We start from the raw sequence: 23,747 nt of genomic DNA, 5'->3' as shown, positions 1-23,747 counted from the left end.
GGACCGGAAGCGCGGCCATGTTGGCTGCGGGCAGACGCCGCGCGGCAGCCATTATAAGAGAGGGCGGGCGCACTGGCATGGGCTGTGCCGGTGGCGGGTGGAGGCGATGCGGGGTTCTTTGTGCCTCCCGGGCTCGGTGTGAGGGGCCGCTCGGTCCGCGCCTTACCGGCGGGGATGGGCTCAGGAAGCCGTGACGCGCCTAGCCGGCAGGATCCCCGCACCGGCGGAGCCCCCCGAGCCCCGCCCCACCGCCCGCCCCGCCCCTCTCCCGGCGTTCCCCGGCGGCCATGGCGGACGGCGGCGGCAGCGGCCGGGAGCCGCCGTGCCCCGGGGCGGCCGCGGTGCTGCGGCGCTGGGAGCAGCTGCGGCGACGGGCGGCGGCGGCGGCACCGTGGGCCCGCGGGCTCTTGGCCGTGGCCGCCGGGCTCGGCCTTTTCTACGTGGTGCTGCGGGTGCCGCTGCGGCTCCGGGACAGCCTGGCGGCCGGTGAGACGCGGCGGGGACACCGGGGGGCTCGCCGGGGGGATGCTACCTCGGGGCGGGCTGCGGGGACACCGGGGCGGGACCGGTTGGCCTGAGCCCCCGGGCCTCCCGCAGCGACACAGCGGGCCCGTCGCCCCGGCTCCGGGGCTCCTGCTGTGCCGGGCCTGGGGACACCGCGGTGACCGGGGACGCCACGGAGGGGTCAGCCGGGGGCTCCCGTGGTGCCGCCCGAGCGCTCCCCGCCAGTGTCCCGGGAGTTCCTGACCGTGTCCCCGCCCCGTGTCCCACGTCCTCTCATTTGTCCCCACAGACACCCGCTCCAGCCCGGCTGCTCTTTGCCACCAAGGTCCCTCCTTGCCCGGGTTGGTGGTGGGTGACACAGCTGATGTGCAGTTTGGGTCAGGGTAGCGCTAGAAAACTGCATTCCCTGGGTAACCTCATCTGGGTGTCCCTGCTCTGGTGGGGGGATTGGACTGGCTGAGGTTTTAAGGTCCCCTCCAATCCCTGACATTCTGTGAAACGCCAGGAAGGACAGGTCTGTGGAATAGTGTTATCTTAACACTGAATATAAACTTGCATCAACGCAGTACGCTTCTGGTTTAGATTAAAATGAAACAATGCATTAAATTAGCTTGTTGTGGTCCGCCAGCTCTTGTATGGTTGAAACCATGGGTTGCTTTGTCTAAGAACTTACACTGAATTTTGTACACTGGGTATATAACCTAATTCACTGTCACAGGTGGTGATAAACTAATATATGGAAAGAATTCTCTAACGAAGTAACATCTGTAAAATTACCAACTATTGTATTATATATTTCCATAACATTTAATTGGGCATTATGTAATAAAAAGCTGATTTTGTTTTTCAGTTCTCCTTGTTAAGGCTTTTCATTTCTCTTAACAGTGACTGTGTTCTTAAGCACTTTGACTCCGAAATTCTACTTTGCCCTTACAGTGACTTCATCTTTTATATCTGGACTGATATTTGTAAGTAGTCCCCTATTTTTTAATTAACTTTAGCACCTCTGGGTGATTTCATTGGGGTGAATGCAGTCGGCTTTTTGTGATCAGACTCTAGAGGGGGCCTTTGCATTAGGAAGGAACTTCTTTAGTACCTTCTCTGATGTGTTGTACGTATTCTTTGGCTGCATGTGTTGGGGTGAGTCCAAGGAAACTAATTTGTGCCTGTTCTAGAAACTCAGGTTTGTTTTAAGGAAGTATGTGTCCCTATGTATTTGTCCATATATGTTTGTGTGTACATACATGTATGTATATACATAGATGCATAAAAAATGCACAATATACATGCAAACTCTGCAGCCCTCTGAGTAAAGAAAACACTGATATTTTAATCTCTTTTAAACTAAGTAGTGAAGAGTTTAGCTTTCCACGTTAATTTTGGGGGGGTGCATCTGTTCCTGTGTCATCTTGTAACGATCTTAACGACTTTGGTGTGAAAATGAGCCAATAATTCAGCTCCCATGCAGATGACAGCGTGCACAGATGTGGTTGCCTGCCCAGAATTGGTGGGACATGGTTGTGCTGTCACTTCTGCTGGGGCAGCTGTTGCTGCAGTGATGGGTATCTGATCCTACATACGCATTTTTTGAGTCAATCTTTATTTTCAATATTAGAAGCCAAAGAAAATATCTCATCTTATCAACGAAACCTATTTCTTAGGTGATTTTTTTTGTAGCCACTTTTTTGTTGTTTTAAAGTAAGCGTCTTGTGTGGCAGAAACAACTTGTTTGCTGTAGGTCATGTTGCTTGGGTTTTGATTGAACGACCTGAGGAAAGCCACGTCAAGTGATGGATTCTGCTCGTGAGAGGGTTTTTTATGTAGATTTGCTCTTAAAAGAAATAAACTGGTGGTTTTTGGCCAGCCAGTATGTGCTGTAATGCAGCTCTTGCCTCTGTCTGTGGTCTCACTTCACAGGCACTTTCTGAAAGGGTTTAGAACTTGTCCTAATGATCTGGGGAGGGAGGAACTCATGTTTGACTAAAATCTTGCTGGTTTACTTCAGTCCCTTTCATGTTATGTGGGTGATCCTGCATGGCAAGACATGCCAAAACAGATAATTAGTGTTAATTTGTATGTAGATAAGTTCCATCTGTAGTCACTTGCAAGTGTTGTCCTGGCTGTGAACAGCTCTTCATAGCTGATTTTTGTTGCAAGGGCATTGCCTGAGGACATTTCTAATGGTTTTTTCCTCCTGTGACAGGTGTTTGAGTGGTGGCACTTCCGAAAATACGGCACGTCTTTCATCGAGCAGGTTTCTGTGAGTCATTTGAGGCCCCTCATCGGTGGCGCAGAAAACAGCCCTGCAGCACCAGCCGCCTTTTCGGCTGGAGAGAATGAGACGAGCAGGCAGAACATGCCAGGTGATGGTTCTCGTGTCCCAGCAGCTTCACCTCAACTGGCTTTTAAAGGGCTTTGACTCTGCATTAGGTCTACGGTTTATAAGGTGTTTTTTTTTAATAATGGTAAAGTAATAGTGTATCTTTGGCCTAAAACATCTTCTAGAAAACATGTTACGCATTTAGCTAAAACTCTTTCAGTAGCATTAGGTATTTTAGGTATTTGCTAGTTTAAATATGTGCAAGATAAACACTGCATGATTATAAACAACAGTGTTTAGTCGTTCCACCATGTGCATTTGTACCCCAGTAATGCGGGGGAGCAAAAATATTTAGGGATAGCAGAAGCTTAGGGAGAAGAGGGTTGTTGTGATTGCAGCCAGGTGGTAAAATAACATTAAAAGGCTTTTGAAAGTAATATTTTGTTGGCATTACTGGGTTTTACACTCAAGATGGTGTTTCTTGTGCTCCTAATTCAAGCAGTGCCTTTTTTTTTTCTCTTCAGAGTGCAAAGTGTGGCGAAATCCTCTCAATCTTTTCAGAGGGGCAGAGTATAGCAGGTATGAATTATCTTACTTTCCACCGCGTGTTTTTAAAAGGAAGGAGGAGCATACGTGGCTTCTTCGCAGAGCTTGCTCTAGTAATATTGGAGACAGCTGAGACTTGCAGCGTTATAGGGGTGATTGATGCCCATCCTGTGTTTACAAGGCACCTACCCAAGCTTTGGTAGTTTCAGTGTTAAGGATGCAAATACTACTTTAACATCTTCTTTTTTTGAGAGTAAAGTAGGAGAAAAATACTCCCAGAACCCTTTTCCTCCTCTCTTCAAAAACTCTCTAAGAGTGAAGGTTTTACAGCTTTTATCACTTTATTCAGAGGTTGAGACAGCAATTCTGATCTAAATTCTCTTATTACAACAACAGGGCTGTGTTGTAAGTCTCCTTGTATTATTTCATAGGAAAAGCTGCTTCCTAGGAAACCAATTCCTGAGTTTTTTAAAACTTTAGGAGCAAAAAGACTTTTTCCCCCCCCTCTTCAGGAAACCTTCTGGCAACCTGTAGAGATTATGTAGTAGTGCTTAGAAACTTCTGCTTAGTAGCTCCCATCTCTTATTAATAAAACTGTTCTGTGGTGGGTTCAGTCATTAGCCACATCAGATATCCCCCTTGGTATCGGCATTGCTGTTAATTAAGAGTGACTCTTACTGAAATTTCTCCCATTAAAGGTACATGTGGGTGACTGGGAAGGAGCCCCTTACCTACTACGACATGAATTTGTCTGCTCAAGATCATCAGAACTTTTTCACGTGCGATACAGATGCTCTCCGGCCTTCGGATACAGGTACCAATGCCCTGTGCATAAGGTATAAAACTGTTGGAGAATGTAAAGTAGGTATTTTTAATTTACTTGAAGTTATGCCATTTTTGCAATGATAGCCTTTGTCTACCGCTTAAGAGGTTTAATTGACGTATTTAGTAAAAAAGTGTGGTTTTTACCTTCTACTTTCTCTATTCACTTTAAGGCTGTCAGGATCCTGACATAGTTTAAGATCTTGCCCTTTTCAAGTAATTAACAGCACCCTATTAAAAACCTGGATTGTGTTATCAACAGCCAAAGACGTGGTCTCATTTAAACCTTAGTGATGAATAGTGCGGTCTCCAGAACTTTTTCATTCCACATGTTTAGTGCAGAAAACGTTCCCTACCTGGTTATTGTCAGACGAGGTGTGAACTATTGTCAACTTGTCACGTTCCGGAAGCGTTATTTGTCAGCTGGCCGTGACATGCTTGATATGAATGGTGTGTTTTTCTTTCACAAATGGAGTGTATTGTCTCACTCACTAAGCCAAGACTAATATTTTGTTTCCAAAAGAAAACTCCAACATTTTTCCACGTTATTCTTGCTGGACAGCGGAAGGTTTTGTTCCAAAAGAAACATGTATAGATTCTTCAGTTTTCTTATCGTACTTGAGATAGGCCAGATATGTAATTCCACGGACGGCAGGTTTTGGAGTTCTTTCAGAACTGTTATTTAGTGTGAAAGCTATTAATTCTGCATAGAAAATGGTAACTCCGAGTATGTTGTTTCTCTTTTGCTAGAAGTTGGGTTTCAGTTTGGAATTTCTATTTTTCCCTAATGGAATTAGAGTCACCGCGCTGAACTTTGTTTGCTTGTTTTTGGACCATAAATCTGGATTTAAGTTGTAATTCAAATGACCCTTTTGAAGAGATTTCACTCTTTAAAATTGTTTCCTAGGACACTTTATTAGAAAGTGAGAAGTTATTATAGTACGTCTTGATTTGGCGTCGCCTCTTATGGCACTCAGATATGCTTTGTACATTTAAAAAAGAGGAGTTGTTTAACCCTTTTATGATCTGGTAGTTGTCTAAATACCTAAATATGAATCTATACCTGTGCAAGACACATCCTACTTTATCACTGTGTGCTTTGATGTTCTGTTTGAAAGCTTCAATTAAAATTGTGTGCAGGTCCCTGCAAGAACCTGTGTTTAACAGTTGCTCCTGCCAAGCTTTCAACAAGCCTTAGGAACTGTTTCCAAAAATCTGTAGCAATTTAGAAGTTGTACATCTGCCTGGTTATGTAAGCTGCCTTTGCCTCTCGCCCTAGGAGTTCTTAAATGGGCAGTGAATAATCTTCCTGGTGGTGTTGCTTTCTGAACTCAAATTTGGGGCATAACACGAAGTTGCAACATTTTGCTGGTGGAAACTCATGCAGGAATTAAAACACTTGTTTACTTTACCTTTTAGCGATCATATAGCAACCAGGAATGTGTGAAATGGAAGTGAATTAAGGTGTCCCTGTCCCTCACCAGCCTTTCTGTATTTTTTCACAATAGTTATGCAGAAAGCCTGGAGAGAGCGAAACCCTCAAGCCCGGATTAAAGCAGCATATCAAGCTTTGGAGTTGAACAATGAGTAAGTTTAGAGTACAGGTTCAATTGCTGTATTTCTAGCACAAAAGATCAAGTGAGTACTGTTGAGCACACTATCAGTTTCTTGTTCTAGTAATTTAGATCTAGCAAAGTTCTCAATAATTTAAGGGGCATTTCTGTGACATTGAGAATGACACACATGGCAGTGACACCAACGTATTGAACTGTTCACTTAAAAATAGCTTTTGTTCTCTCTCTTTCTTGATATTTTTTTTAGTATCTTTGTATCAGTAACAATAACAAGTGAGAAATCTTACTCAGACATGGAACAGTCTAAGTTGAATATGAGATCCAGAGGTGGCATTTTGGTAATATTGTATTTGGAGTTCACAGATGCCACTCTGGTGAGGGATTTAAAAATACTCTTATAACACAAACCAAAGGATTTCACACACTTCTGTGATCCATTTTGTTATGTAGTCTCATAGTTTTTATGCAAAATGTCTACCTCCTCATTTAAAAAAAAGACAAAGCAAACCAAACACAAAAAAGCCTCTCCAGACAATTACTGGGGCATTTTTAACATTTTTAGGAAACTAGTATGACTTGCTATTGCAATTCTTTCTTTTGTTCTTTCTCCAAATGGTTGGGTTTTTTTCTGTAAAATGGACAAAGTTTCTGTTTTCCTCACATTCACTGTTTGAACTCAAGTCAATATTCATAGAATCCCAGAATGTCAGGGGTTGGAAGGGACCTGGAAAGCTCATCCAGTGCAATCCCCCCATGGAGCAGGAACACCCAGATGAGGTTACACAGGAAGGTGTCCAGGCGGGTTGGAATGTCTGCACAGAAGGAGACTCCACAACCCCCCTGGGCAGCCTGGGCCAGGCTCTGCCACCCTCACCAGGAACAAGTTTCTTCTCACATTTAAGTGGAACCTCCTGTGTTCCAGTTTGCACCCATTACCCCTTGTCCTGTCACTGGTTGTCACCGAGAAGAGCCTGGCTCCATCCTCCTGACACTCCCCCTTTCCATACTGATCCCCATGAATGAGTCCCCCCTCAGTCTCCTCTTGTCCAGCTCCAGAGCCCCAGCTCCCTCAGCCTTTCCTCACACGGGAGATGCTCCACTCCCTTCAGCATCTTGGTGGCTGCGCTGGACTCTCTCCAGCAGTTTCCTGTCCTGCTGGAACTGAGGTGCGCTTAATTATTGTCAGTGCTTAGTTATTAAACATAAGTGAAAACTGTCAATTTCTAAAGCTTTTAACACTTATTCAAAGAGCACTGAACTCTGTCCCTTGGAATAATTAGCTTTTTCCTTATCACAGTTGTGCCACTGCATACGTTCTCCTGGCTGAAGAAGAAGCGACGACAATTGTGGATGCTGAGAAGTATTTCAAGCAGGCTCTGAAAGCCGGAGAAATGATTTACAGAAAGTCGCAGAACTGCCATTCCCAAAGTCCCCAGCACGAAGCGCAGCTGAGTAAGCACTTCTGAACCACAACGACTCTTCTTTTTGTGTGATCAGAAATGTAAAATGCGTGTTAAATTAGTGATTCCGAGTTCGGCGAGGCAGTTGGAGTGCCTCAGGGGTCAGTACTGGGGCCTGTATTATTCAATATATTCATCAATGATTTGGGTGAGGGAATAGAGTGCACTATCAGCAAGTTTGCTGATGACACCAAGCTGGGAGGAGTGGTGACACTGGAAGCTGTGCTGCCATCAGAGACCTGGACAGGCTGGAGAGTTGGGCGGGGAAAAACTTAATGAAATATAACAAGAGAAAGTGTAGAGTCTTGAATCTGGGCAGGAACAACCCCAGGTTCCAGTATAAGTTGGGGAATGACCTATTAGAGAGCAGCGTAGGGGAAAGGGAGCTGGGGGTCCTGGGGACAGCAGGGTGACCATGAGCCAGCACTGGGCCCTTGTGGCCAGGAAGCCAATGGTCCCTGGGGTGGGTTAGAAGGGGGTGGTCAGTAGGTCAGAGAGGTTCTCCTGCCCCTCTGCTCTGCCCTGAGGAGACCACACCTGGAATATTGTGTCCAGTTGTGGCCCCTCAGTTCCATAAGGACCGGGAATTGGACTGGATGAGCTTTCCAGGTCCCTTCCAATCCCTGACGTTCTGTGATTCTGTGGTTAGGAAAAAGGTTGTGGGTTTTTTTTGGGAGGGAGGGTGAGGTGAGAGTTAAAACTGATTAGTTTTTTTTCCTTTGTCTTTTTAATCAGGAAGAGACACCAATGTATTGGTCTATGTGAAAAGAAGACTAGCTATGTGTGCAAGAAAACTTGGAAGGATACGAGAAGCCGTAAAAATGATGAGAGATGTAAGTGTAAAAAAAGAAAGAGCAACTCCTGTTATTTTCACTCACCTTGTCCAAATTGATGCTTTAAAGTTTCTTTCTAGGCATCATAATGAATCTGATGAATGATTTTCCAATGAGATTTGCACATCACGATTCATGATTTTATGAGAACAGTTTGTTTTAGTTACTACATCTAGGTTTTAAATTTTTATATTATATAATTTCACATGTTCACAGTCCTGTTGTCCCATTTGCTTCACGCTTGACTCAACAACTAACTTGTCAAAATAGCCAACTTCGTACTTCGTCATGATTTTTCTTTTATCGCAAGTTATTTTTACATAGGAAAGAATAACTCACTGCCGGAGATGTGCAAATTTGTGCTGAGAGCACGTTGTATGAACCTCAGCATTCTTATTTCTGGTAGGAGGGTATAGGAAAAAGCGATGCCTTAAGGTAGAAATGTTGCAGTTCTTTTCATGCTGCTTACACACCAGTTTCTAACACCGCGAAAGAACAGAACATTGAAAGAACTGACACGATTGTACTGGTTTCTATTAAGCATTTCAGGGATTCCAGAGCAATTCTTATATGCCCAATTTATTTCTGTTTACCGATGTGCAGCTGATGAAAGAGTTTCCACTTCTCAGCATGCTGAATATTCATGAAAACCTCCTGGAGGCCCTGCTGGAGCTACAGGCTTATGCAGATGTCCAGGCAGTTTTAGCGAAGTACGACGGTAAGTGATGGTCGGGAAATCCCGGTGGATTTGTGTAAGAAGGGGTGAAGGGGACACAGTGTGCCCATCCAAAACCAAGTGTCTACCCATCATCTCAGCTACTTAACTCAATTCCCTTCATCAGCAACAAATAGGTGCTTCCAGAGTGCCAGCCTGGTTTTATTTTGAATGAAGCAGTCAAGTTTAGACAAGCTAAATTGCACACAAATTACTTCTTATGTTTTTAAGTTATTTCTAATCTGTAAAGAAATCTTTGCGCTCACTTTGTTTCAGTTCAAGGTTACGCCTAAATTCATTGGTCTTTTTTAGTCAGCACGTAGCCCTTGAAGTAATTGATGTAAATAAGCTGGAAAAGGTAGTTTTCCTTTCTGCCATCTTCCAGGCTTGGCCTCGTGGTTCTGTAATACTGAGGTTGTGCAAGCGTTGGTCCGTTAAAGAGCTGTGATCTGCTGTCCCTTTCTGCTTCAACTAATGTGCTTTAGATGTTGTGTGAGTCTAGATAAAGGTTAATTAGATACCTACTTGTTTTCTTACTGCCCTCAGAGTTTTGCCACCTAGATAATGCCCATATTGGTAGCGCACAGTCTTGCTGTCCCTTAAATCAACATGTAAAAACAGTATTTTGTGGCCATTGTTCCTTGCCCTTGAGAAGTCGTCGTGTTCTCTCTTGTCTCTGTTCTTCATTGCTTCAGGGAATCAAAAGTGTCCTATTCGTGCCAAATCCTGTGCTCCTTGTGCCACCCAGCAGCCTCCTGTTACTTGACCATCTATGTTCTTTTATGTGGATTCTTGCTAACTCAACAAAACCCTTTGCTCTTTTTCCTGGTGCCTCTTTGTTTTAACATCAGGAATTGCGACACTTTCTTCAGAAAAGGTTGCTGATGGTTATTTTTTTTTCCTAAGCATCTGGAAAAATGAGTGTGAGCTTCAAACTCTGTGTAGCGCCCCTGTGTTTTGCTTGACACGACAGCCAGACTTCTAGTAAGTGATGGACAAGCCCAGGATGGGATTTACAAAAAAAGCAAGAGCCATCTGACTATACACAACATGGTACTTGGGAATTAGACCCCAGACTTTGTCTGCTTTTAAAGTAAACTTTACAGTGGAGTGCTAACCTTCTAATCTATAATTGTCAGCTCAAACTTGGCCTTAGATATTGTGCAAAACTTACAACGAATAGAAATTTTCCCCATGGAACTGGAAAAGAACGGAAAGTGCGCGTTCATGAAAATTTGTCTACCTGTCTGTAATGTCATTTTTTTGGTCAGCTTCTTGTCAGTCTTTCTTTCAGAATTATGTAAAACTGTGTTAATGTACAGTTGCAGTATTAGGTAAAGATTAGAAGCTTATTTTCAACGTTTGTGGGTTAACACAGGAAACATACACTTCTTAAGTGTGTGTTTTTTGAATTCAGTTTCAGTGTCTTGGTACATTTAGAAGAAAATATTACCCTTTACCACCTAACTACAACTCTGACTTTTTAATCCGAGACTGACTGGTGACCAGAAAGAAGACGGTGCAAAGAAGTTCAGAGTTTCTAATCACAGCTGAGATGTTCCAGATGTTACATTCATTGTCTGCCCAAGTGAAAATCTTTAAGCTGGAAGGATGTGGGTTTAAAATGTTTGTCTTGCCGTAGAATCTTACAGCGTAATTATTTTATTTTATCATAGATATCAGTCTCCCAAAATCGGCAGCAATATGTTACACAGCAGCCCTGTTAAAAGCCAGAGCTGTTTCAGAAAGGTGAGCAAGATGTGAAAACAGCGGTTTGTTGCTAATCTTGGGTTACGTTGCAGAACATGATGACAAAGGTCTAAACCAAATATGTAGCAGTCGCATTTCAAAGAGCAAGTTAAAAGGATTCATATATACATATATATGTGTGTGTGTAGTTAAATGAAACTTAAAGTTTCTTTTAAACATCCATAAAGTTAATAGAGGTGAAGATGTTTTTCGTGTGCGCTTTTGTATCAGTTTTGTTTTCAGTGTCTTATGTTCAGCAGTTCTTTGTTATGTGGGTTGGGTGTTTGTGGTAGTTTTTGCTGGCATTTCGCTTCCATTCTGAGCTGTTGGCACAGCTAATTCTGGCTTTACCTCCAAGTATGAGATGTTGTAAAGACCTTATGAAAGACCAGGCACTCAATTACCTTATGTGATTGACATGAAGCCTCAAAAAGTTAAACAAAACGTTGTCCTATGAGTGTGGATGACAGTCAAGATACTTAAATTAACATGAGCGGTTGTCTCCTAGAAGGGTTTGTTTATTGTTCTTGATAAATCAGTCAATTTTTAATGAAGCTTACAGTACAAATAAAACACCTGGTTAGCATTTATTACTTTTGTTCAGCATGGGGTTTTCCCTTCAGGTTCTCCCCAGAAACTGCCTCCAAAAGAGGGCTCAGTACAGCAGAAATTAACGCTGTGGAAGCAATTCACAGAGCTGTGGAATTTAACCCTCATGTTCCAAAGGTAAGAGTATTTTATTTCCTTTTAGATGGCTTTTAATTGTCTTCTGAAAAAGCCCTGTTGTTATTGGAGTCTTTCTAGCCCCATCTTTTCTTGAGGTTGGCTATAACTCCAGCCATTGAGTTGTTCCCTGAGATCAGCTGATTGGAGGCAGCTCGGCGGGTCCCGATTAAGCGAAACCTTTGAGGTACAGAGAAGCCTTTTGTTGGGTTTTTTTAATCTCAATTGGGCACTTTCGTTCTCGAGAGACCCAGAAGCTCCCGGCAGCCCTTGCGAGAGCAGCTGACGTGGAGTGGGTGTTACTGTGGCGAGGGCAATCACATCCCTGCCCCTGGTCTTGAAAAGCGTCGCTGCCCACCAGGTGCTGGAAGGGGCAATCGGCTTGTGACATGGGTGAGTAGCACCCACGCTGTGCTGCAGCAGCGGGTGTGGTAACTCGTGCACTAAGGTATAGAGTTCGTCAGCTTTTGCTAGTTAGACTCTCTCACCTTTGCCACTGTCTCATACTGTTGCTGACCATGGTCTCGACCAGAAAGAGAGCTTGTCTGAAGAAGACTGTAGCAACTCGGACAGACTGTCTGCCCCAAACCGTGGCTATTCAGGTTTCTGGCTGCAGGGAGTGCCAGAGCCTGCTGCTGCCGGATGATGATGGCCAGCATCCCACCTGTGTGAGGTGTGAGCAGGTGCAGGATCTGCTCTACATGGTTGCAATACTTCAGGAGGAGATTGACAGAGGGTGACAGAACACTGGAACAGGCTGCCCAGGGGGGTTGTGGAGTCTCCTTCTGTGCAGACATTCCAACCCGCCTGGACACCTTCCTGTGTAACCTCATCTGGGTGTTCCTGCTCCATGGGGGGATTGCACTGCATGAGCTTTCCAGGACCCTTCCAACCCCTGACATTCTGGGATTCTGTGTTAAATGCAATTGTAGTTATATCAGATATTTTTGGTGGCCAGTATTAGTTGTTCACAATAGGTGATGATCAAACAGGGATTTTTGCAAGAAGGTTTAAACTCTCTTTCTAACTTGTTGGAAAAATCCAGTAATGTATTAATGAAGGCCCATTATTGGGTAAGGGGCAAACATTAATAAATATACATTTAGGTATTTAAAATCCCTGAAGCCAAATTACGTTCTCCAAACAATAACCACTGATAAGATTTCAGCATACTACTTTTCTGCTGTGCTCCCAAGCACAGCTCCAGAACTCTGGTTAGTGAAAGATCTACAGTCACTTATTTTCTTCATCCACGTGTAAACAAGATCAAGAGTTGGTAATTTGATGTCTGGCCTTACTTGAAGTGGTCAAGATGTGTATTCCGCTGAGCATTGGGTGAAAGTAAAATCTTGCGTTGCTTTTTATTGTGTTAGTATTGGGGATGCCTTCAGTTGGAAACCTTGAGTGCAGGAGGTTGGCTTAGTCCTGGGCCTAATCCTCTACAAATGATCGTGGAGTCCGAATGACTATTGCTGTGAAGGCTCGAATTATCCCGCCGCTCTATTCTGTCTGCCTGTCCAATCTAATAGAATGTGCACTGAGAAAGCTAATTGCTCGGAGAAATTGCTGCTTGTTTGCATGACTGATCAAGAGCGCAGCAAGTTCATTTCAGACAGTCTCAGACAGGTTTTTCTTTAGCTTCTGCCTTGAGGGGAAGAAGATTATAACGCATTATCATTATCTAAAAGTTCTTTTATTTTGTGTGTCCTCCAGTTGTTTCAGGAGCCTCGTATTTCTTTGTAGGGAAGATAGCATTTCAAACAGGCTGTTTGCAAAGTAAGTTCTGCGGTGCTACAGACAATCACAGAAACTGATTCCAGGTTGCAGTAATTTGATCTTCTAACTGTGTAACTATCCAGTCTTTGTGTTTTGTTTTTTATATTACAGTATTGCCTCGACACACCAATTTATTAGATGGCAGGGCAGAATTCTAGAGCTCTGAAATGCTCATAGTCAAAGGAAACAAATGAACAAGGGCACAAGGAAGTGATGTAACTTGCCAAGTAGTGAGGAAGAAAATCTGGGTTTTGAATTTGCAGCCAGTTCTGTCCCGTGGACTAAAAATAAATGAGTATGGAAAGCAGAGATCCCTTGATCGTGCGTCTGATGTAAGTGGGTTTTGCATAAGGAAAATAATGGGTGTTTGTCTTTGTTCTGAGTTTTGCTTTTACAAGGATGGGTTTTGTTTGGAAAGTTAGGAAGGCATTTTAGAGTGCTAGAAAAATGGTACTCAAGCCGTTTCGAAGTAGATATCTTTAACTCCACTTCTATAAAGCATGAAACAATCTTACCCAGTCATCGTCTGAATATCTCAGAGATTTTTATTGTGTATAAAGACTTCCTTAAATCTCCAAAGCCCAAGATATTTTCAGTGCCTGTTCTATGGTTAAACACCAACACGAAAACCTGCCGGACGGTGGAATTTTTCTGTTTACGTGGTACCATGAGCACAGAGACGGCCGAATCCTGGAGCTCGGTGGTGGCCGTAGTGGCGGTGGCGCTTGGTCACCGCGGTTGCGTTTGTCCCCTCGCTCCCTGCGACGTGTTTTTGTACAATGGAAAAGTGGCACCGGGGAGAGCATGAGGAGTCAGGTCAGGGGTCAGATATTTGAGACCATTTTCCCACAGCAGCCCTGTGTGAGTGATCCTTTACTGCGTTAAAAAAAGAAGGAGAAAAATTGAAGAGGATTAAGGGGATTAGCAAGAATATTACCCTCTGGAGTGTAGGCCCAAGGCACTAAGAGAAGAACCTAGCCAGGCAGTAAATGTGCTTTATTTGGCCAGGGCACAACCCCTCCTACATTCCTTCAAGAATCTGAATGGGAAAAGTTAAGTCCTCAAACTGGATTAGTAAATAATCTCATAGTTTGTGGCATCTGCTGAAATAAATCGGCGAGTTAGCTGCATTCTTACACTTTGGGAGACAGTCAAAGGGATTGCCAGCTACATTGATTAAAGATGTGGATTAACTTTGGCTGCTATTGAATGGGACACTATATGTTGGGAGAGAGCGACTCGCAGGTAAATACTAGGGCTGAAACTGTCATTTCGTTCTTGTAAAAATTACTCATCTGTTTTTAAAAGCGAAGTTCAAATGAATACCTGCCTGCTTTTAATATACCATGAGAAAACAAAATGGCACGTCCTGTGTTTCGAGGGAAATGGAAAATGATTAATCCTTGTGTTCTTTGACCCTTCTGTGCATCAGATATTCTGCTGATGTAGGGAGAAGGCTGAAGCTGAAAAAGTCTGCAAGTGGAGATCCTTTGTGGTAGTCCAGCAAAGCCACATTAAACCGAGATTTTCCTGGGTTAGGTTTATTAGTCTTCCTTTGGCTGCATACTGACACTTTCTGGTTTGCTGCTCGTACTTGAGAGCTAACAAGTACTTAACTTCCTACACTGAAACTCTCAGTGATTAAATGATGAACAAAAATATTGTTGTGTGGGTGGGTTTTTTTTAATTATTAAATTAGCCTAAACTTGTAGCTCATAGGTATTGTACCTGCAGTATTATACTTCATGTATATTCCATGAGAATGCATTTTTATTTTCCCTTACTGAAGATTTATTTTTTTTCTCAGAAACTCTATTCCCTCGTCCAAATCATTGATGAATATATTGAATAATACAGGCCCCAGTACTGACCCATGAGACACTCCACTAGATACAGGCCTCCAAGTGGACTGTGCCCCATTGACCACGACTCTCTGGCTTCTTCCCTTCAGCCAGTTCGCAGTCCACCTCACTACCCCTGATATTTTGTGTGTGAAACCCCCATTTTTAAGAGCCTTACCCCCAGATCTGTGTTCTGCTCATCTTCCCTCCCCATGCAAACACGGGCTGCACGTGCTGTGTCAGCATCGGGCTGTGGCTTCGTGCCCACGTGTGATACATTCAGTTATGCCTCAAACCATCATTTTATGTTTTACACTTAAAGATTTTGGAATATTCCATGTAACCAAGTGTGCTTTCCATTTTTTACTTCCAGTATTTACTAGAAATGAAAAGCTTAGTGCTACCCCCAGAGCATATTCTGAAGCGAGGGGACAGCGAGGCAGTAGCATACGCTTTTTTTCACCTCCAGCACTGGAAGAGGATAGAAGGGGCTCTAAATCTGCTACACTGTACATGGGAAGGCAGTAAGTACCTCTCCTTGTTTTATTTTCTGTACAGTATAGACTAATCTCTCTGCCTTTATTCACCCCCAACACGACTGGTTCTCTTTGTGAGAAGCTGGTCGCTTGGTTTAGATACAGATCTAATGTCACTCGCTCTTTTTTCCAGCATTTAGGATGATCCCGTACCCATTAGAGAAAGGTCATCTCTTCTATCCCTATCCGAGCTGCACAGAAACAGCAGACAGAGAACTGTTGCCAAGTAAGTGGTTTCTAAGCAGTAATGATAATAAAACATGAGCTAAGGACGTGTTCAGTTGGTGGTATTCTGTATTTACCTTACTGTGATTTTTTTTTTACTTCGAGCTTCCCGGGAAGGGGATTCAGCTATTTGTTGATGTCCCTCCCAGACGATCCTGAAGCACTTGACGTGTGTGTGTGGTATAATAAATGTTAGCTGGATTCTGTAATAAGTCCTTCAAAAACGGAGTCTGTGTGTGGTACGATCAGACTGAGCTGGGCCAACTTGGAGCACGACAAAATGGATCAGTTCTTTAAATTACCTCTCAAAGACGTCGTGGATTAGACTGCTGTTGTAGAAGAGATTGTAGGAAGGAATAAATACACCATTCCAGTCCAGCAGAACCTCTCTGTCATCTTACAGAGAATCCTTGGTTAATCCATAGTTTCTTAGCATATGTATTCCTGGCATTAATTCCTTGGTACATATTTGCCTGCTTCCTGGCACTTTTCATCCATGTCGGTGTTTTTGTGGGTTTATCCTAACGCTTGTCACTGTGAAGTCATCTCCAGCAGCCCATTACTTCAAGATTCCTTCATGCAATCATGAGCCTACATGGTTTTTTTCTTTAGCAAAGGCAAATAAACTAAATCATTAGGGCCCGTGCTCATCTTATTTAGGAAAACAGCATTAATTTGGATTAGAATCGGACTGTTAATTGCACATGTTGATAGGATTCCTTTGGGGCTGCACTTCTGCATTGTGAAGAAATGCAGGTCCCAGGGGACTGGAAAGTGCTACTGCAAAAGCACCAGCAAACCCACCGAGACCACAGCTGTGGAAAGGAAAACTACCCATACGTGTTTCTATTTAAAAGCCTGAAGTTATATTTAAAATGTGTAATTTAAATTTGCCCCCAGACTGCTCTAAATTACTCATTTCTCACTTATGCAGGATATTGCACAAGGAATTCCTTGGTTAGCGACTAACCCTAAATTGTAGACTTCCCAGCATAATTAAACCCCAACACATGCAGATATTTCAACACGATCACTCACGCATTCCTGTTATGTTTTAAATATAAAACTACCCATAAATAAAATCATCTTAACACTTTTATTGCAGTACTTCCTTGAGAAATCTTGACACTTAATTTTTTTAAATTTACCTATTTGAAATAATGTTGACCAAATTAATGGTTCAAAAATCCAGTATTGGTCTGAGTTGCAACAGTTTCCAAATGGCTGTGAACGTGTAGAATTATCTTTAGTTTTCCTTATCTATTTCAGATTTTATTTTAATTTCCCAGTGTAGGGAAAAACTAGTGCAAGAAGAACTCTTCCTATTTTTTTTTCCAACTTACATTGGGACTTTTTCTAAATTATATCTATCCACAGGTGAGTTTCTATGTAGTGTGAGAACATAAGAGTTCCATAGGAGAGAAGCGGTTTCTTTGGTGTGTGTTACTGTTTTACTGTATCATGGCCGAGCAGGGCTGGTTGTGTGTGAAGAAGATGAACCGATAATCTCTGGGATAACATTAAATATCTCTGAAGGGCGTTAGACGTGGAACTCCAAATGTCCTACTCAGTTGTGCTCCAAAATCATATACTTAAAAGCAAACCAAAACCCGAGTGCTTTGCCATTGATGGGCTGCAGCAGCACAAGCCGTTTTTGCTGGGCTTGCTCTTAGAATGGGAACTGGGGGGGTAAAGTGTCTTTTCCCTCCTCAGACTTCAGTTTAAGAAAGAATACAGTTGTATTTTCTTGTTTTATGAACAGGCTTACATATTGAGACCTTTGTTACGTTTTCAAAACGGCTTGTCAAGGAGCGTGCAGCCCTTTAATGACTTACGCCTGTAGAAACTATTCTACATTTAAAAACCGTTTAAAATCATTGGATAAAAGTCAGAGCTGCAGGTATTCGGAGCCAGTAATTGCAAATTCACCAGACAGGTCCTCAGCTAGTAACAGTAGTAGTGTCTTGAGTGCTGAAAGCTCCATCTGCCAGCCCTCCACCCATCTAATCGCCTTCTTTTGATTTTGTTACCATAGATTGGAAATTACCAGGAGCTGCTATGTATAGAATTTATAACCTAGTCCTGGTACTGTTTTCTTTGAGGTCTACTCTGTCAGCTGCTCTGAACAGATTTACTGTAGCTTACCAACCAAAAGTCCTTGGAAAGTATTAAGGAGCTACCTTGCATGGATGTATAACAGCGGTGGTTGTTTTGTACTTGCTCAGGTTCCTACAGGATGGGGAGATGTGCTGTTCTCTTCAGGTAACAGCATTAGTGCTTCAGAGTGTTGAAAACACCTGAATTGTTTAAATTGGTCTGACAGCTTGTGAATTTTAAAGTCCTTCTGTCTGTCCTGTCAAACAAGGAGGTACCAAAACCTAAGCCTGATGAAATGCTTCAAAAATAAAACCCATGCAAGTGAAAAAGAAGATTGGGAAGAGAGAAAGATGTGATGACTGTTAATAAGGAAGACACGTATTTAATGGAGGGGAAAAAATTTTGCAAGGTTTAAATACTGGGTCCTACCGTGCTGCCCAATAGTCTTGAGTCCACGCTTGCTTGAAAGTCTAGAACTGAGTTACAAGAGTTACAAGTTACTGAGTTACGAGACAATAATTCGGAAAACTGTCCTCAATTATCGAACGTCAATGTTCTTCATTTTCTTTCCTTTCAGCATTTCACGAAGTCTCCGTTTACCCGCAGAAGGAACTCCCCTTTTTCATCCATTTCACAGCGGGCCTGTGCTCCTTTTCGGCGATGCTCGCCCTGCTCACGCACCAGTTCCCCGAGCTGATGGTCATTTTTGCTAAGGCTGTAAGTAGTGTCTCCATCGTGGGCTTTGCTTAGGTCACTTGCGGGACCTTTGGGAGGTTTGAGGTCCATGGTGGAGTAGGCCCTACTCAATCTCGTGCTTGTGGAGCATGAATTACTTTATCTGCTTTTGTAAGAATCCTGTTAGTGACAAACACTTGTTGAAATTCGGGCAAAATACCTCTTTTGACAAGAAGGTGAACTGTTACTATAAAACACCATAGCTTTAATTTGCACTTTAATGGTGGGAGAGCAGCATTTCAACACCAGAGAAACTTTGCCACAGAGCACTGCGGTGAGTGTGGATTTCATTCTCATGGAAGTGGAAGACTGCAGTGGGAGAGCCCTAAAAATATACTTGTTGAGTGGAGATTTGTTCCTATGGGTGCCCTCTGGGCCCACCTCTTTTGTCCTTTTCCCCATCCTGCTCCTCTTAGGGTTTCTTTTCCTTGCTTATCTGTTAACATTGCTACTGGCTGTAACCTAGTCCCCTTACCCTGGATGCTGAAAGCTGACTTGGACAGATGGAGAAACCACATAAGCACCCTCAAACTAAGCCATTCAGGGTATTTGGCTTTTTTTTAGAGTTGTGGATCTCATGCAGTAGAGAAGAGTGGCAAATAAAGAGCTCTGAACTCTCAATAAATCGTGTGTTCTAGTGATCATTACTAGTCAGAATAGAGGGTGAAATACATGCTTTCTTGCTATTTTAAGGCAGCAGGTAGTGGCGAGCGGGGAGGTAAGCCTTTTTTTTAACAATAGTTTGTTTCTAAAAGCATTGGCTTTGCTCACAATTCTTGTCTCCAGTGTCCAAGTCATGCAGGTCTGAGAGTGGGGCCTCATTTCCACACAGTTCTGTTGATCTTTATGTTGGAAAATGTAGTCGGACATGCCAGTGACAAATTTCAGTGCTGCTCATAATTGGCTGGGTTCATAGTAACTAGGGTCTAACTATCTGCTTGATTAATTCTGTAAGGACTGCATTAGCAAAGTTGTATGATTTCCAAAGAGATACAAGGTCAAATGTTATGCTAACAAAGAATTGCTTGGTGAGCTTCTCTCTGCTGGGTTTCTTGAACCAAAAAAAAAGAGACTTTGTATGAGTTAGTTGGCTTTGCATAATGGCATTTTGAACATCAAGTGACATGTCCAAATGTGGGGAAATAACTCCCAGGGTTTGGTCATTTGGCAAGGTGTTTCTTTCGCTTATTTTCTGTAGGAGAGGGTGGGTAGTGTCTATAGTGACCAAGTCACAGGCACAGACAAAGGGGCTGTTGCCACTCGCGCTGCCAGCTTTATGCTGGCAAAAGTGGAAACTGTGGAGATGAACACACGAGAAGTGAATTCTCTGTTCATCTCTTGAGATTGACAGCTGAGAAGGAAATGGTGTCTTCCAGTATTCTGCTATATTAGATAGAATTAATGTTAACTCTCAATCATACTCTAATGACTAAGGTTCTTCCTTATTTTCATTATTAGATTATTGTACTCTTGATGCCACTCCTGATGTTTTCAGAATCGTTCGGAGAACTTGTAAGAAACAATGATATTCAATATCAAACTAGGGCTTCCAATTGTATTCCTAGATTGCTTCAGTATTTTTACTATGAATCTACAGCAAATTCTGTGCCGCTAAAGGAGCTTAAGAAGCCGAATACCTTTCTATTAACTTGAAAAGTCAGAGTTTACATATTTTCATTTTGTTAGTGCTTGAGTTTGTTTCCTCCGTAATAAATCACAGGGTAAACCTTGGCAAACTGCTAAAAATATTCCAAGTGGCCAAAAATCGCAACGAAGCGCTGGCTGGTTCCAGTGTACACAGGGTAATACACAATTCGCAGAGGCTAAAGCCCTCCTGTGAGCCCTGGGACTGGGCACCAAAGGGATTTTCCTTGTCTTGAACATGTAGAAGGGTTTGCAGACAAAGTGTTTGGTGTTAATTGATCCAGCGAGAGCCAGCTGTGGCTTATTAGCTCTCTGAATTTGGACTTATACTACAGAGACCTTATTGCGGGCTTTCTGTACTTAAAAGAGGCTGATAAGAAAGATGGGGACAGACTTCTGAGCAGTGCCTGTTGCAATAGGACAAGGGGTGACGGTTTTAAACTAAAGGAGGGAGATTCAGGCTGGACATGAGGAAGGAATTGTTGGCCCTGAGGGTGTTGAGAGCCTGGCCCAGGTTGGCCAGATTGGTGGTAGATGAACCATCCCTGGAGACATCCCAGGCCAGGCTGGACGGGGCTCTGAGCAACCTGAGCTGCTGAAGATGTCCCTGCTCATGGCAGGGGGGGCACTGGGGGAGCTGGGGAGGTTCCTCCACCCAAACTGTTCAATGATTCTCTTCTTTGACTAAGGGAAGATGTACCATGTGGGTCGGTGCTGGTGAGGACAGGAACAGCACTGTACAAACTGCACTGCGGATGCAAGCGCTCTCAGTGGGTGAAAGCTCAGCCTAACTGCTGGTTTCAGCCAGATTTCTTAGAGCATCAGTGCTCTTGATCATCAGAGACAGCTCTGTTTCTTGTGTAGCTGCTGTTCAGAATCGTCTCAGTGAGTGACGGAAGGGAGGAGGTACACCAGAGGGGTGACAACAATCCATACAGTTCACTGAGCAAACTGAAAAACGCTCTCACATAAAACAGCGTCTGAAACTGCAGATGAAAGGGTCTGATTATTTTTCCATTCAGTATGAGTTTTTATGTTTTATTAAGTACATGGGTGGAGAACTGGGTAGGTATGTTATCATCTTGCAAGGGTGATGTTGCACAGTTCCTTCTGTAATATCTTATAAAGATACCGGGAAGTTTGCCTTCAAGAGAACTGGACATGCCGAGTGACAGCGGGCACTGTAAATAGTCTCAGAAGTTCATGAAAACAGCTAACATGCCTACCTTTCAAGCAAATCAACCCCTTTTTTTTGAGTCCAGACTTTATGCTCCTGGAATAGACCAGTATTAGTTAATATCGAAGTGTTGAAAAAATACTGCAGCGGTGTTGGTGCTGAATCCTCCTGAAAACAACTTCCTTGTGCAGGAATTGGACAGAATCTGAAGACAGTCCATGTTCCAAAGTGTTTTGATATGGATTGCTCGATATTTTCACAACAAAGAAGTCATGGGACTTGAGTTAAAAATTGGCTAATTTTGATGACTGCAAGATGAGAGAACATTTCTCATTCTGGTTGTCCCGTAGCTCCCTGGTAGAGGGTTCCTTTGTCATTTTGCTGATAGCAGCCATCTAGAGACAGAAAATAGGACTAAACAGAGCCTTGTCTGGCAAGTCCTGCTTTCTGTGACAACTCTGCTTTGCTTTCTGAACAAATCCCCCTACCACTTTCCCCAAAGCTCATTAAATGAGACTGGAGAATTAACTTTTCAGCCAGCTGCTGAACTTTTCATATTTATAAACACTTGAGTCTTTTGCTTATCTAAGAGAAAATGTGTATAGTTTGGAGATGTGCACTTCCCTGCCAATGTGTAATGAGTGGTTCTACACTTCATAGAAAAAAAAAGCCTGAAGTTTCCTGTCACAGCTGAGTGTCGATGCCAAGGGCAAAGGTTTCTTGCCTTGCTAAGCTACATCTTAACTCATGCACTTAATGTGAAGGTGCCACACGCAAACAGGCAGGGAAGAAGCTAGCCACAATGAAAAGCTCCCGCACCGCTGCGAATGTTATGTTTTAAAAGCCTTTTTAATGTAATATTTGAGGTTATGATAGAAGCCAGGAGAGGCAAAGTAAAACCCTCAAAGTAAATGAGTCCTGTCATTGCTGCCTCATGAAAAGAGGGTTTGTACGAGGATAACACGAGTCCCAGTGGAATACTTGGGGGATGGGTTGAGAAGGTGCAGGGGAGTTTGCACCATTTGTTTTAGCCTAATCTTTATTTCTGGAACTGTTTAGATGGCACCTAGAATATGGATCCTGTCTGGAAGCACAGGCTGGTCTAGGTGGATGGTCTGTCCAGTTTTCACACGTTTGAGTCAATGCCCTATAAATAACCTATGTCTGAACATCCCAGGAAACGTTTTACTCTCCTCTCAGGTCTGCCCAGCAGCACGGGCTCAGTGCTGGGGGCAGCTGGAGGAGTTTGTAGGATGGAAAACCACGGTGCTCACCCCTCTGCCTCCTCCTAGGTGCTGCGGGTGCTGTGGCCGACCAGCGCTCCCAGTGTCCTGGCGTCCAGCTGAGCGCCCATACCAGGGATGCAGGGGGTGAGTGCACAAACCGTGGCTTACAGAGGGGTTTTTTCCTTCATTTGTGTGCCTTGGCTAATATTTAATGCTTACAACCCTATTTCATAGCATTGGCATTGAGGGGATTGTAGCTCTGTTGCCTTGAGGGGAAGACACAGGGTGGTTTATTTTGTTCACACCTTGAGCCTGTAAAAGGACGTTGGTTTGGAAACTGAGCTAACTTGTTGTTGTGTTGTTTCTTCTAGTGCTTTGGGAATCTTCTTTCACCCTTCAGCTTCGTTATGGGAAACACCGAGGTCCTCCTGCTGCCCACTCTGTGGCATCAGCCGATTCCAGTGAGACTGGAGTGTCTTTTCCACCATGGTTTGGTTTTGTTGTTCTCACGAGCCTCACCAACACTGGTTAGCTCACCCTAGACGTGTGGGGCAAGGGAAAAAGCTGTGTTCTTCAAACCGGTATCTTTGACAGCCTTCCATGTCAGTAATGGTGCTTAACATATGAATTTCTTCTTTGGCCTCAGTCTGTAATCATCTAAGAAAGTAGTTTTTGTTGAGCAATACCTCTCTTAAGCACTTGTCCAACTGGAAGCTCGTATTTCCTCTGTAAGAAAGGACACAAACTGAGCAGGTGTTTGGAGTGTTGGCGCTTCCTCCTCAGCTGCAGATGCACCAGATAATTGGCTTAGTTTGAATTTTGTAAGCCTTTTTCAAAATATTTGTTAACAGCAAAGTATGGTTCTGCTTTCTTTATTAAAAGGTTGCTTCTTAACACGTTGAATTTGTTGACTTCTTAAGCATCTGTTTAATATAGACTATAGTGTGCAAACAAAGATCTTCCGTATCCTACGAGCTTGCATTACGCAAGGAAATTGTAGTATAAACGCTTCTATTTCATATTGTTACTTTAGATTTAAATCTTTAATCCTTTCAAACTGCTTTACTTTGAAGAACAGGATAGTTTCTGAAACTGCCCCAAGGGGTTGTGGTATCTGCATGGGAGTCTTTTTGGGGAGACCTGAACTTTCAAGTGTTAGCCCGAAGTACTGTCGTTGCTGATATCCCGACTTGCGGAGAACCAAGACGTGGAGCACTCTGTGAAGAAATTGCTTCGTCTGCGGA

At 43.3% G+C, this 23,747-nt stretch overlaps 1 protein-coding gene across 1 annotated transcript; it reads left to right on the top strand.

Annotated features, from left to right (window-relative positions):
• The first annotated feature begins 53 nt into the window (after positions 1-53).
• ST7L (suppression of tumorigenicity 7 like) lies at positions 54-23,397 on the top strand. The gene is made up of 16 exons (XM_065038730.1): positions 54-486; positions 1,390-1,472; positions 2,708-2,867; positions 3,349-3,403; positions 4,069-4,184; positions 5,701-5,779; positions 7,064-7,218; positions 7,962-8,059; positions 8,663-8,777; positions 10,451-10,523; positions 11,147-11,249; positions 15,237-15,387; positions 15,533-15,625; positions 18,299-18,438; positions 22,570-22,647; positions 22,875-23,397. Exons 1-15 carry the CDS (start codon positions 288-290, stop codon positions 22,621-22,623), a joined length of 1,674 nt encoding a protein of 557 aa, XP_064894802.1. The 5' UTR covers positions 54-287; the 3' UTR covers positions 22,624-22,647; positions 22,875-23,397.
• Positions 23,398-23,747: the final 350 nt, after the last annotated feature.

Source organism: Columba livia, chromosome 22, assembly GCF_036013475.1.
Source record: "Columba livia isolate bColLiv1 breed racing homer chromosome 22, bColLiv1.pat.W.v2, whole genome shotgun sequence".
NCBI classification, from domain to species: Eukaryota; Metazoa; Chordata; class Aves; order Columbiformes; family Columbidae; genus Columba; species Columba livia.
This window is presented reverse-complemented; position numbering and strand designations above follow the sequence as displayed.

Bases quoted from the DNA above. Each gene is read 5' to 3' on its own strand.
- ST7L (XM_065038730.1), top strand. From the start codon at position 288: ATGGCGGACGGCGGCGGCAGCGGCCGGGAGCCGCCGTGCCCCGGGGCG. The intron at 3,404-4,068 runs GTATGAATTATC...CTCCCATTAAAG, and splicing joins AGAGGGGCAGAGTATAGCAG to GTACATGTGGGTGACTGGGA. The intron at 7,219-7,961 runs GTAAGCACTTCT...CTTTTTAATCAG, and splicing joins CCAGCACGAAGCGCAGCTGA to GAAGAGACACCAATGTATTG.